We start from the raw sequence: 12,767 nt of genomic DNA, 5'->3' as shown, positions 1-12,767 counted from the left end.
TTCTTTAAAACAATCAATCACTTACTGTATCAGAAAAAGGTTCTACCCCCATATTTGAGTTTTATTTGAAACATTAAATGACATAATTGAGCAATTGCAGCAATTATCAAAAGCAAACTTGGAGCTTGTTGGTATCAAATATTTTAAAGTGTTCTAAATTAAAATATGATTTTCACATTTTGTTAGATTTGCGAATATGAAACCAAACATAGGAGATATAAGTAGAAAATCCTCAAATTGGGTTACCTGTTTGGAAAGCATTAGACAGTTCATTTCAAAGTATTTAGTCAATATGATAATGATTTATTGTTTATTTTAATTTGTTTATTAAAATAGCCTTACAGTGTTTAAAATTTTGTATTGGTTTCTGCCATACAACAGCACAAATCTGTTATAATTACAGTGCTATATTTTTAGGATTGAAACATATTTTCAAAACAGATATATTAGTTTTTAAGAACAATGAATAATCTATAATATTTTCAGTATCATTATTGGATACATTTCAGAGAGAAAAAAATTTTTCTTATAATAGAAAATATGAACAGGAAAATTTTGTTAGATGAAATTATTCTGACATATCAAGTTTTACCATGTCAACATGAAATAAATGTTTGCAGACTTAAATAATTCTGTTTACTACTTTTCCCTTAATATATTGTGTGGCTAATGTACTTATTTTGGAAACTGAGGAGAATTATAAGCTATTACTTTTTCATTTCCCTCATTTTGGCTAGACAAATGTTATTTTATATGCTTCATACTTCAAAGTTTTCCATGTCCTGGGGAAATCAGGCTATTACTGAAGCATCTAAGATTTATCAAGGAATTAAGATGAACTGAACTGAAAGATGTATATAACTCTATATCACCAGCAATTATATTACAGTGTATATAAGTGTATCATAATAACATGCTGTATACCTTAACATTAAACAATGTTACATGTCAAATTTATATAGTAAAAAAAACATGTATGTAGCACTTTATACTTGGTACATTCCCTTAGTGGACATTCATATTATTTTCATTGTTCTTGTACAGTGGTTATAAGGGTGAACAAGAAAGGGGATTAAGACATGAGTGTGTCTGGGGAAACAAACACTAATTAAGTATATATATATATTTTTTTTTTCTTTTTTAACTAAAAAAATTTACTTTAAAATTGTCACGAATACAATTATTGAGACAAAAATAAGAAAATTACTCATAAAGCAAAAGATGTTATTTACTTCACAATTTAAAAATAAATTTTGCATTCGTCCATTACAACTTATGTAGGAGGTAAAATATACTTTTGAGCAGTTTTATTTTTCTTTTTGAATATAAATAATTCCACTTTCAACAAGGCAAAATTATTTATGTCAATTCTTTAATAGTCACAAAGTAATAAACCAATATAATTTAAAATTTTATTTTTCTACAAGTGTTTCCTCAAATGTTTAGTAACTATTAATAGTTTAAAATATATATTATCTATGATTGATCACAGAGAAGTTTATAATGCTTTAATTTTTATCATTATTATATACTGGTTATCAAGTAAGCATTTGGGTCTTCATCTCTTTGAATCATTTATTTAAAACAGGGCCAAATTTTCAAAGAAGACAATTTTTATCTGACATTAAATGTTCACATGAAAAAAATAATAATAAAGCTTATATTATCTGAAAAAACAATTCTATCACAAGAATTTCTAGAAGTGAGCATAATTATAGAGGACATAAACTACTCACATTTTCAAAGTGTGTCTTCCCACAATAGCACCTTTAAATTTTAACTAAGAAATGAATTAATAAGAGATTCAGGAAACTGCAGCAGTGTTTATGGGAAGCATTTCATTGTTTAAATGTCTAATTCAATTATTTTTCCAACTTTGGTACCTGAAATCTATGTAGTATCTATATCTTGTTGTTTATCAAAGATAATAGATTTGCAAATAAAGAAAAACTACTTTATTTTATAAAATATTTTTTTATATTTTAAAATGTTGAATTGATTGAACTTAGTCTTGTCCACTTTTTTTATATTATATACTATATAAAATTAGAAGGTTCAGAAAACTTGCTTATAAAAATAGTATTTTATTCTGATATTGACTAATTTTACTATTTTCAAACTAAAACGTACTATAATATAGTGCATAAAGATTCCTATAGCATATTTTATAAATACCTATATAATAAACATATTTTGATGTTACATGAAATGACAATTCATCTAATTTTTAAAATTCTGTAAATTCTGCTCTCCTCTCTGTTTTTTTTCCCACTGCTATGTGGGGAAAGAGATTCATATTGTATTAGTAGTACAAGTAGTAATGATAATAATACCAGTATTATTATTATCGTTAAGATCAGAGCAAAAGGAATATTCCCATAGTCATGCTCTTTTCAAGAGACAGGGCCCTGTCCACGTAATTAATTTTTAAAGAGTATGCATGTTCTTTTTACAAGTTATTATTCAAATTGAAAGAAGTTAGTATTACATATTTGTCCAATTGTTTGAATGGCATTATGTACTGAAAGCAGGTGATTGAATGGATATTAACTTCATTTGAATGTCTTGGCATCAGTAGCTACAGAAAATTATATAGTATCTAAATATCAGAAGGGCTTCTCAGGTGGTGCTAGTAGTAAAGAACTCGCCTGCGAATGCAGGAGAGGTAATATAAGACAGAGGTAATATAAAAAATATGATATAAGAAATAAACCAGCATTGTTATGTTACTTGATTATTAAAAGGTGTTTCTCAGGTGGTGCTAATGGTAAAGGACCCACCTATGAAGGCATGAGACATAAGAGACATGGGTTCCATCCCTGGGTCAGGAAAATCCCCTGGAGGAGGGGATGGCAACCCACTCCAGTATTCTTTTCTGTAGAATCCCATGGACAGAGGAGCCTGGTGGGGAAGTGACTTAGCATGCATGCAAATATAAGAAAAATAGGCGATATACATTTTTTTTTTAGTTTTAAATGCTTTAACTAAAAAACCTTAAATACATATATCATGCAGAAGCTCTAGTTTCTTCACATTTTAAATTGGGAACTTTTTCACCTATTGTAGATATCCAGAAACCATAGTTTGAAAGATACTTTTCAAATAGACAAAAGTAATTTGACAATTAAATCTTAAGAACTGGGATTAATTAAGTGAACATGGTGAAAATTATAAATATGCTTTGCATTATTCACTATCTGAGCCACTCGGGAAGAATAAAATATTTGGAAAAGTGTTTTGAATTTTAATTATTGATGCCATTTTGCCCTTCTGAACTTTCTATATAGGATGGAGTACTCAAGGGTTAAGAGTAAAGAAATATGTTTTAAGCTCTCTATATCTCAGTTTCCTCACCTGTAGGAAATGTATAATAATAATAGCTACCCTTCAGATTTTTGCAAAAATTATATGAGTTGATACATGTAAAAGGTGTAGATTAGTTACTGACATAAAGTAAGTACGATGTGTTAGCTGCTGTTAAAATTTATATTAAACTAGGCAATGAAACTATTAAAGAGTATAAGATAATTTAAAATTAAATATAAAATCGTTCATATTATATAACAAGGAGGGATTAGAAAATCTGGAAAGAAATGAGAGATTGTATTTTGCAAAAGGTGTGACTTGAGCTGAGTCCTGAACACTATATATAGAATTTTGATAGCTAGAGGGGATAAAAGGAAAACAGGAAGACTTGGAGAAGGCACAAAGCAAAGAAGGAACATGGCTAACCATTAAAATTACAGAAGAATGAACAATCTGTTGGACTTGGGTTATGGATATATCTTACTTGCAGAAGAATGAATAATCTGTTGGACTTGGGTTATGGATGTATCTTGGTGGCTATTTGGAAAACATAATAGATAGGCTTAGAAATCTAGAATCATAGGATATTTGGACAGTATGAAAGCTGTGTTTGAGAAAGTTTAATTCTCTTCTAGTACTCAAGATGAATTGGAAGAGAATGATAATAGAAAAAAAAATCAAGGATTAAGTTAGATTTGAGCATGCACATGAAATGATTAGGAGATTTTTGGTAGGGACCTAGTATGTCATTGAAGGATCAAGAAGGAGCTTGGGGAAAAAAAAAAAATGATACAACCTTAGGTTGGAAGTCCTTAGCAAAGAGAGGATTTTTCAAGTCATGATGAAAATTCAGCATATTGAGAATTGTGGGTCAGTGCCTTTAAATTTGCCCTCTGTATATGATATAAGCTAAAGTAAGAGAGTGGCCAAAAGAAAACATAATAACAAACACCAGAGAGGTAAAAATAAATTAGCAAGTCAGCAACCCAGAAAAGGAAAAAAAAAAATCACATGTATGAATTAGTGAATTTATAATTAAGTTGGGAGCAAGTAATTTTTGAGGTTATGCGAGAAAGTAATTTTTATAGAATAAAAGTGCAAACACAAAATTTCATATCTAGTTGAAAATATGACAACTTTATCAGAGTTATGACTGTTGGTCATACTTATCTTGATAAGCAAGATTCTTATCTTGTTATCTGATAAATCAATTTGAATAAGTTGACCATCCAAACTAAATGATGCAGGGATCCAGTGTTTTTAAACATTGACTCTTCATTAGAATCCCCTGGAAGATTATTCATAAAACAAACAAGAAAACAACAACAAAACAAACTGGTTCACAGTGTCTACCCAAAGTAATTGCATTAGAATATCTAGACAGAAAAGTAAGAATCTGTTCTTTCAAAAAAGAAAGAAAAAAAAAAAGCTCTATAGGTGACTCCAATTCACAGTGTAGAACAAGAACCACAGCAAAGTTAAGATTTTTTCATCTCTGGAGTCTCTACTCAGGTCCTATTCTTTTCTTTAAAAAGCAGATAAGTTGATGAAGAGCAAAATAGAAGTTATTCTCCAGTTTGCTATAAGATTGAAATCGCGGAACAGTGTCACTCAGATATTTCAGACTTCATCTGGTTTAATACTCTTCCCATTAAAAAAAAGATTTCTTAGGGAATTATTTATTTACTGTGATCACATTCACTGAAAATATGAATACATAATTTATTAATAGGGTGTTCTGAAGAAACTGCTGAAAGTGTGCATTGACTAACTAAAACATCGTCATGGGACTTGTTAAAGGGTAAAGCCCTTAATTTGATCTTCAGCATTATAGCATAATTCAATGACATGCTTGATAATTTGCAACACAGTTTTATTTTCACATTGGCAGAATAAATTCCTTGTTACATACCAGTAGAAGTGAAATTGCTCAGTCGTGTCCGACTCTTTGCGACCCCATGGACTGTAGCCCACCAGGCTCCTCCGTCCATGGGATTTTCCAGGCAAGATACTGGAGTGGGTTGCTATTTCCTTCAAAAGTGGCATTATCCTTAAACTTTTTCCATAAAGTTTTATTTTTGTTACAACTTTAAAAATAACAAGTATCTGATGACACTGCTATAATTGGCAGTGACTTCTCTGCTGCCAATAATTAATGGAAACTCTGGCAATGATACCTAGGGAGTGCATTACCAGAGATTTCACAATTTGATAGTAATTAAAAATGAAGTGTTAACTGTTAATATGTTAATATTCAAAGTAGTATGTCATTGAATAGAAACATGAAAATTATGTTTTATATATCCACAAATTAAAAAGTGTTTTTGCTCTCATATTGGCTTATAAAATTATATTTACCTTTCTATCTATAAATTATAGTGATTAGAATATTAAATACAAGAATATATTTTATGTACATTTTGAAATGAATATCACTCTTGATTTTCTAATCATACATGTTTTGATTCTTTTTTTTCTTTTCTTGTTTTCCTGTTGTTTCAGTAAATGAGGGAGGTATTAAGACAGCTTCCAATTTATGCCCAGATCCAGGAGAACCAGAAAATGGGAAGAGAGTTGGATCAGATTTTAGGTACGATTTTAAATTGTTTATTTCATTATTAACTTTGTTAAAGTTTATTTTAATTTAAATTTCAAATATAGCTAATAATGTGGAGATGAAGACATGGTGACTTAAAAGTGTGGCAGCTAGATTTCACTGATGTGTTATGATTAATAATATTTCATTAAAGTGACTTATTAAATAACATCAAATTTATTAGGGAACCTTTTAGAGTTTAAATGATTAATTTATTGTCATGTGCTATGTGGAAGAACTGGGTTGGATCCCTGGGTTGGGAAGATTCCCTGGAGGAGGGCATGGCAACCCACTCCAGTATTCTTGCCTGGAGAATCTTCATGGACAGAGGAGCCTGGCGGGCTACAGTCCATGGGGTCGCGAGAAGTTGGACACGACTGAGCAACTAAGCACAGCACAGCATAGTAAGTGAAAAATCATGAGATTCAATTTGAAATACATGAGTTTGAATTCATATTCTAATGTTTATTAATTGTCTGATCTTGAGTAAGTTTTTCAACGCTGTCTGCCAGAGTTTCCTCTTCTGTAACATGTAAATCAAATTTATCACATAAAATGATGTTTCAAATGAGATACTGCATGTGAAACCTTCCTGCAAATGTTCTATAAACATTTTATTTAGAAGAAAATTTAACTTGAATTAGTTTTATCTCCATCTTAAATTTAGTATTTATTTTAAAAATCGAAATTGTTTACTTACACCTCATGCGAAGTGTTGACTCACTGGAAAAGACTCTGATGCTGGGAGGGATTGGGGGCAGGAGGAGACGGGGACGACAGAGAATGAGATGGCTGGATGGCATCACTGATTCGATGGACCTGAGTTTGAGTGAACTCCGGGAGTTGGTGATGGACAGGGAGGCCTGGCGTGCTGTGATTCATGGGGTCGCAAAGAGTCAGACACGACTGAGCGACTGAACTGAACTGAACAGCATAGAAAATGTACTGAGTAGACTAGGCTTCCCAGGTAGTGCTAGAGGTAAAGAATCTGCCTGCCAATGCTGGAAAAAAAAGATATGGGTTCCATCCCTGGTTCGGAAAGATCTCCTGGAAGAGGGCACAGTAACCCACTCCAGTTTTCTTCACTGGAGAATCCCATGGACAGAGGAGACTGGTGGACTACAGTTCATGAGGTTGCAGAGAGTCAGACACAACTGAAATGAATTAGCACACAGAGCACTCAGGTTTAAATGTGTCAAAGGAATAGTGCAGTCAATAATATGGTAACTATTAATTTACACTATGACACAATATTGTTTAAAAATATTGAATTTTCAGTAGTCCTCTGAATGTAACATTTTACAAATAAAAGATACAAAAATCCTATAAAATGTTAAGTGATAATTTAGTTCACAAATACTATTTGCACAAAATATTCATGATATATTAAATTAAAAAATGATAATGGTTATAGTTTCACATACCACACATTTACATTCTTTACTTCTTTATTCTGTTTGTATAAAGGACAAATGATATGATGAAGAAATTCCCTATGACTAAAGGTAGTTCTTATAATAAAAACCTATGAATATTTTGTCTCCATGGATCATTTGACTTAGAGTTATATTTTGATATTCTTGGAGGGGAAACAATGTTAGTTCAATATGAATAAAATTGTAATTTTCTAAAAAAATTGCAGAACTTTAACTAGCCTGATAATTAATATGGATAATATTGTTTGAAAAATCACATTACAAAGAAATTCAAAAGACCTGGAATCCAGTCAGAGTTAGAACTTAATAAACTAAGTAAGTATATTAAAAATCAACTAAATCTCAATCTCAGTAGTTAAAAGTGATATTTTATAGACAGCAAAGTGTCATCAATTTACCTGGTATTTGTACATGTATTCTTTATTGAATAAAAACCCTATAATAATAAAACCTATAATAAAAAATCTGTCATTTTATTCCCACTTTGGCTCAGATGGTAAAATATCTCCCTGCAATGCAGGAGACCTAGGTTCAATCCCTGGGTCAGAAAGATCCCTTCAAAAAGGGAATGGCTACCCACTCCAGTATTCTTGCCTGGAGAATTCCATGGAAAGAAGAGCCTAGAGTGTTACAGTCCATGGCGTCAAAAAGTCAGACACAACTGAGCAACTAACACTTTTATTTTCACTTACAAATAATAAAGCTGAAAGTCTGCTTATCTAGCTAATAATTTTATGAAACTGGAATTTGAACTCATTACTTCCTGATTCTATATCCTGACCCTTTAATCACTGTGTTACATTTATGCTTTGAAACCAAACAAACTTCATTCAGATCCCATTCTTACATTCAGCCATCAATATTGTGTCTTCTCTCAGGATGTTTTCCTCAGATCTAAAAATGATAATACCCATTTCATAGGATTGAGGGGAATATTGCATGAGATAATGTAAACGTGATAGTAAACTTAAGACTAATAAGTATTTAATTCTAGCTGCTATTATAGTATGAAAAGATAAATTGAAATAATTATTATTGATGTTAGTATCTATTTGATCTCACTTTTTACAAAAACATGGGGTTTATTAGAAATAGGCTTATTACTAATAGTAATAGTAATATAGTGAGATAAATTAACTTTTAGTAAATTTCAAATCATCAGATTATCTTACAGTCATTTTTTAGGCACCCTGATAGATGTTAAGAATGAAGGAGCTTAAAATCAGGCTAAGATATACTCTTATAGTTTAAGAATATTTAAAAATGTTATAGAGACAGAACAGTTACGATATTTTTGGCAACTAGATGAGATTCACAGAGGTAAATGTTGAGCTACATGATAAAGTGTGATTAGAATCTGTTATGTAGAGAAATGAAGTCCAGAGACCATTTATATATTTATACATCCATTATTTACTTGTTTTGCTTGCCTGTTATGTGCTTGGCTTTGAACCAGGAACAAATAACACACATAACAGCAGACACAGTACATGTCCCAAATAGTACTTCAAATTTAATGGTGAAAAAAGACTATAATTAAATGAATCTCATTAAAAAAAAAAAAGTACTGTGAAATCAAAAGTTGAGGATAAAATTGTCAGGACAGGAACCCACCCAATGTAAGAAGGTCCCGCTTTCATTGATACCAGAAAAATTTTATGCCTCTATTCTATTGGAAAGGAAGAGCCTCATAGTCATAGAGAGCTTGATGAGCTATTTCAGGAAAATGAAGATCAGAGAGTCTAAATTGTAGAATGTAAATTGGAGAAAAACACAGAATGCAATAGAAAAGTGGTAGAATGAAGTTAAGGAGATGTGGAGAAACCAATCTCTTCTGCAGAGGAAGCAAATTGACTGCCATTCTATCTAATCTGGTCTGAAGATATGTTTCATTTTAAACACACAATGTTTTTTAAAATATGAGAGTCAACATTTGAAAATTGGGAGATTTTACACTCACACACACTCATACAATCATTCACACATTTTTGTAATTTGGTTTAGATTTGGCCGCTAAAACCAATATACCTTCCTTGCTACATCTACTGGAACCTATTAACATGTGTTCCTTTTAGGCAGAACAAGCTCTCTGGTTCACAATGGTCACACCTAGGTTTCTTCACTCATTCAGCTTTCTTGTTGTCTTTCTGTCACTAACTTGTGTCTAATTTATTGCAATCTTATGGATTGTAGCATGTCAGACTCCTCATTTAGCTTATGTAAGTTATTCAGTTCAGTTCAGTTCAGTCGCTCAGTTGTGTCCGACTCTCCGCGACCCGATGAATCACAGCACGCCAGGCCTCCCTGTTCATCACCAACTCCCGGAGTTCACTCAAACTCATGTCCACAGAGTCGGTGATGCCATCCAGGCATCTCATTCTCTGTCGTCCCCTTCTCCTCCCGCCCCCAACCTTTCCCAGAATCAGAGTCTTTTTCAGTGAGTCAACTCGTCGCATGAGGTGGCCAAAGTATTGCAGTTTCAGGGAAAGCTATAAAGAATTGTGTCAGACTTTATTTTTTGGGGCTCCAAAATCGCTGCAGATGCTGATTGCAGCCATGAAATTAAAAGATGCTTAATCCTTGGAAGGAAAGTTATGACCAACCTAGATAGCATATTAAAAAGCAGAGACATTACTTTGCCAACCAAGGTCCATCTAGTCAAGGCTATGGTTTTTCCAGTGGTCACGTATGGATGTGAGAGTTGGACTGTGAAGAAAGCTGATCACCGAAGAATTGATGCTTTTGAACTGTGGTGCTGGAGAAGACTCTTGAGAACCCCTTGGACTGCAAGGAGATCCAACCAGTCCATTCTAGAGGAGATCAATCCTGGGTGTTCATTGGAAGGACTGATGCTAAAGCTGAAACTGCAATACTTTGGCCACCTCATGCAACAAGTTGACTCACTGGAAAAGAGTCTGATGCTGGGAAGGATTGGGGGCGGGAGGAGATGGGAACGACAGAGAATGAGATGGCTGGATGGCATCACCGACTTGATGGACATGAGTTTGAGTGAACTCCGGGAGTTGGTGATGGACAGGGAGGCCTGGTGTGCTGTGATTCATGGGGTCACAAAGAGTCGGACATGACTGACTGAACTGAACTGAACTGAACTGATAAAGAGTTGTGAGAGAAGGAACAGATTCAATTTGTGTTTTTAGTACATTATGCTTTATACTTTAGATAAATAGATTGAAGGAAACAGAAATTTTAGTTAGAAGGCCACTGAAGTAGTCTGGATTTAAGATGGTAGAGACTTGGACTATGGTGATGGCAGTGAACTAGAATCTGTGACCTAGTCCAAAAATCTATGCTATTTCATGATGTGATGAAATTTAAGAAGCTATTTTATCATTCTCGTGAGTGGCAAGAAAACAAGTGTAAATGAAGCAAGAGAAAGAAGTCCTTAAAAGGGGGTCCAGAATGTTGAATACAATTGAAAAGTTGAAAATGATGAGGACTGAAGACTGTTAAGTTCGACAACATGAAGGTTGTTGAGAAGAGTGAGTTCATTGAGTGACAGAGGTTAAGACAAATTGAAATAATCTAAAGTGTGAATAGACAGTTCAGATAGGTGATAGCTTTGGAACATCAAATTCTGTAACTCAGAAGAATAATGGGTCAGTTCTGTGGTCATTGAGAAGTCAAAAGAGATTTCTGTAGTCATTAGGAAGTCAAAAGAGATTTCCTTTTTAGAGACACAAGAAACCAGAGCATATTTATTTGTTGATATAAATAATCCTGTAGAGAGGAAAATACTAACGATAGGAAAAGATAAGTAAAAGAACATAACTCTTTTGGAGAAAATGAACACAATTCCAAGGATGGTTTGAGGTTTTGTGATGGGAAAATGAGAGAGCTCATGTTTAATAATTTTACTTTGGTAATGATGCATCAAGCAAGACTATATATATATCACACACACACACACGTTCCCATCTCACAGGAGATGGGAATGTATAGGAGAGGCACTTTGAGAGAAAAACTGGAAATAGTAATCACCAATAGTGCGAGATCAAGTTTGATATAGAAACATTGCCTTGCTAAGTAATTGCGAGAGTCCTTTTGAGATTGATAATAATGAATATGCCTCGTTACATGATTTCTATTTAGAATTCCTAAGTTTCCCAGATATAAGCATGAAAAGGACTATGCAAAGATCAGTACATTCAGGAAATTACTAGTGATTCTTCTAGGCATAACTAATAAAAACATGGATCTGGTAAAAAGAAAATATCAAGCAGAGATATGAGTTGGGGTCTCTTTACAAGAGGAGTGGATTAGATTGTCTTTCTATTTCAATGTCAGCTACAAACAGGACCGATTCAGAAATAATAGATACAATATTTTTAGATTAATCATTTTTAGAAGGGAAAAGAATAACTTTTCTGTGTTTAAAAAGTGTGAAACAATAGCCATCCGTATATAAAAGGTATGAGAAGCACCCCAAAGAATAAGAAAAGGGAAGGTCCATAGAGGAATAAAAATCACTGTCAAAAGATACACTGTATCAGCCCATTATGAAGTGATACACTTTGATCAAAGCTTAAATTAACTCTCTTTTACTGGGCCCCTGTCATCTCAAAGGAAAATTAGCCTCTGTGAGGCAGATACACAATGAATCACAACCTCCACATACAGAAGGAAGACTGGTTTATTTAATTGAAGGACAAGCCTCTGCCCCATGTAAATATGAAATAACTTTTGTTTATTGGCTTCAAATCTGTTAAGAATGTGTTTTTCTCTATTATTCATACATTAAAAACTCTACCAAGACAGTTTCTGGAGATTTGCCAATCACCATTGCTAAACTAATGGCAGCCCCTGAATGTATTGGCATGGGATCTAGGGAGAACAATTCCTATATTATTTTCAAGTGAAATATTTTTTCTTTGTAATGCACAAAAAAATATTTAGGAGGTAGAATGGCTTCCAATTTTTTTTAATTGGCAACACTATTTCCTAGCAAATCAGATGTAAAGCTTGGTAGTAATTATAAGCTGCCAGGTGCATGGCAGGAGTGAGAGGAAGACAGGAAAGTAGGAACAGTTAATTACAGCACAAAGCACCATGGGTTTTTTTCAGGGGAGTGTTTAATTTTTTAGTTCAGTTCAGTCACTTAGACGTGCCCAGCTCTTTGTGACCCCATGAACTGTAGCACGCCAGTCCTCCCTGTCCATCACCAACTCCCGGAGCCTAAACAAACTCATGTCCATTAAGTCGGTGATGCCATCCAACCATCTCATCCCCTGTCTTCCCCTACTCCTCCTGCCCTCAAACTTACCCAGAATCAGGGTCTTTTCAAATGAATCAACTCTGCGCATCAGGTGGCCAAAGTATTGGAGTTTCAGCTTCAACATCAGTCCTTCCAATGAACTCTCAGGACTGATCTCCTTTAGGATGGCCTGATTGGAACTCCTTGCAGTCCAAGA

General features: G+C 33.3%; 1 protein-coding gene across 4 annotated transcripts in view; it reads left to right on the top strand.

Annotated features, from left to right (window-relative positions):
* The window catches only part of CSMD3 (CUB and Sushi multiple domains 3), a 1,369,436-nt gene that overhangs the window by 528,900 nt on the left and 827,769 nt on the right, over positions 1 to 12,767 (top strand). For all 4 annotated transcript variants that reach the window (XM_088844606.1, XM_088844605.1, XM_088844604.1 and 1 more), the window contains one exon: positions 5,809 to 5,896. In XM_088844606.1, the coding sequence (XP_088700732.1) occupies positions 5,809 to 5,896 (88 nt within the window). The remainder of the gene's footprint in view (positions 1 to 5,808; positions 5,897 to 12,767) is intronic.

The sequence above is a fragment of the Moschus berezovskii genome, chromosome 16 (assembly GCF_049115385.1).
Source record: "Moschus berezovskii isolate FMDL1 chromosome 16, NW_MosBer_1.0, whole genome shotgun sequence".
Lineage (NCBI taxonomy): Eukaryota > Metazoa > Chordata > Mammalia > Artiodactyla > Moschidae > Moschus > Moschus berezovskii.
The sequence above is the reverse complement of the archived record's forward strand: the minus strand, read 5'-3'. Positions and strand labels throughout refer to the sequence as shown.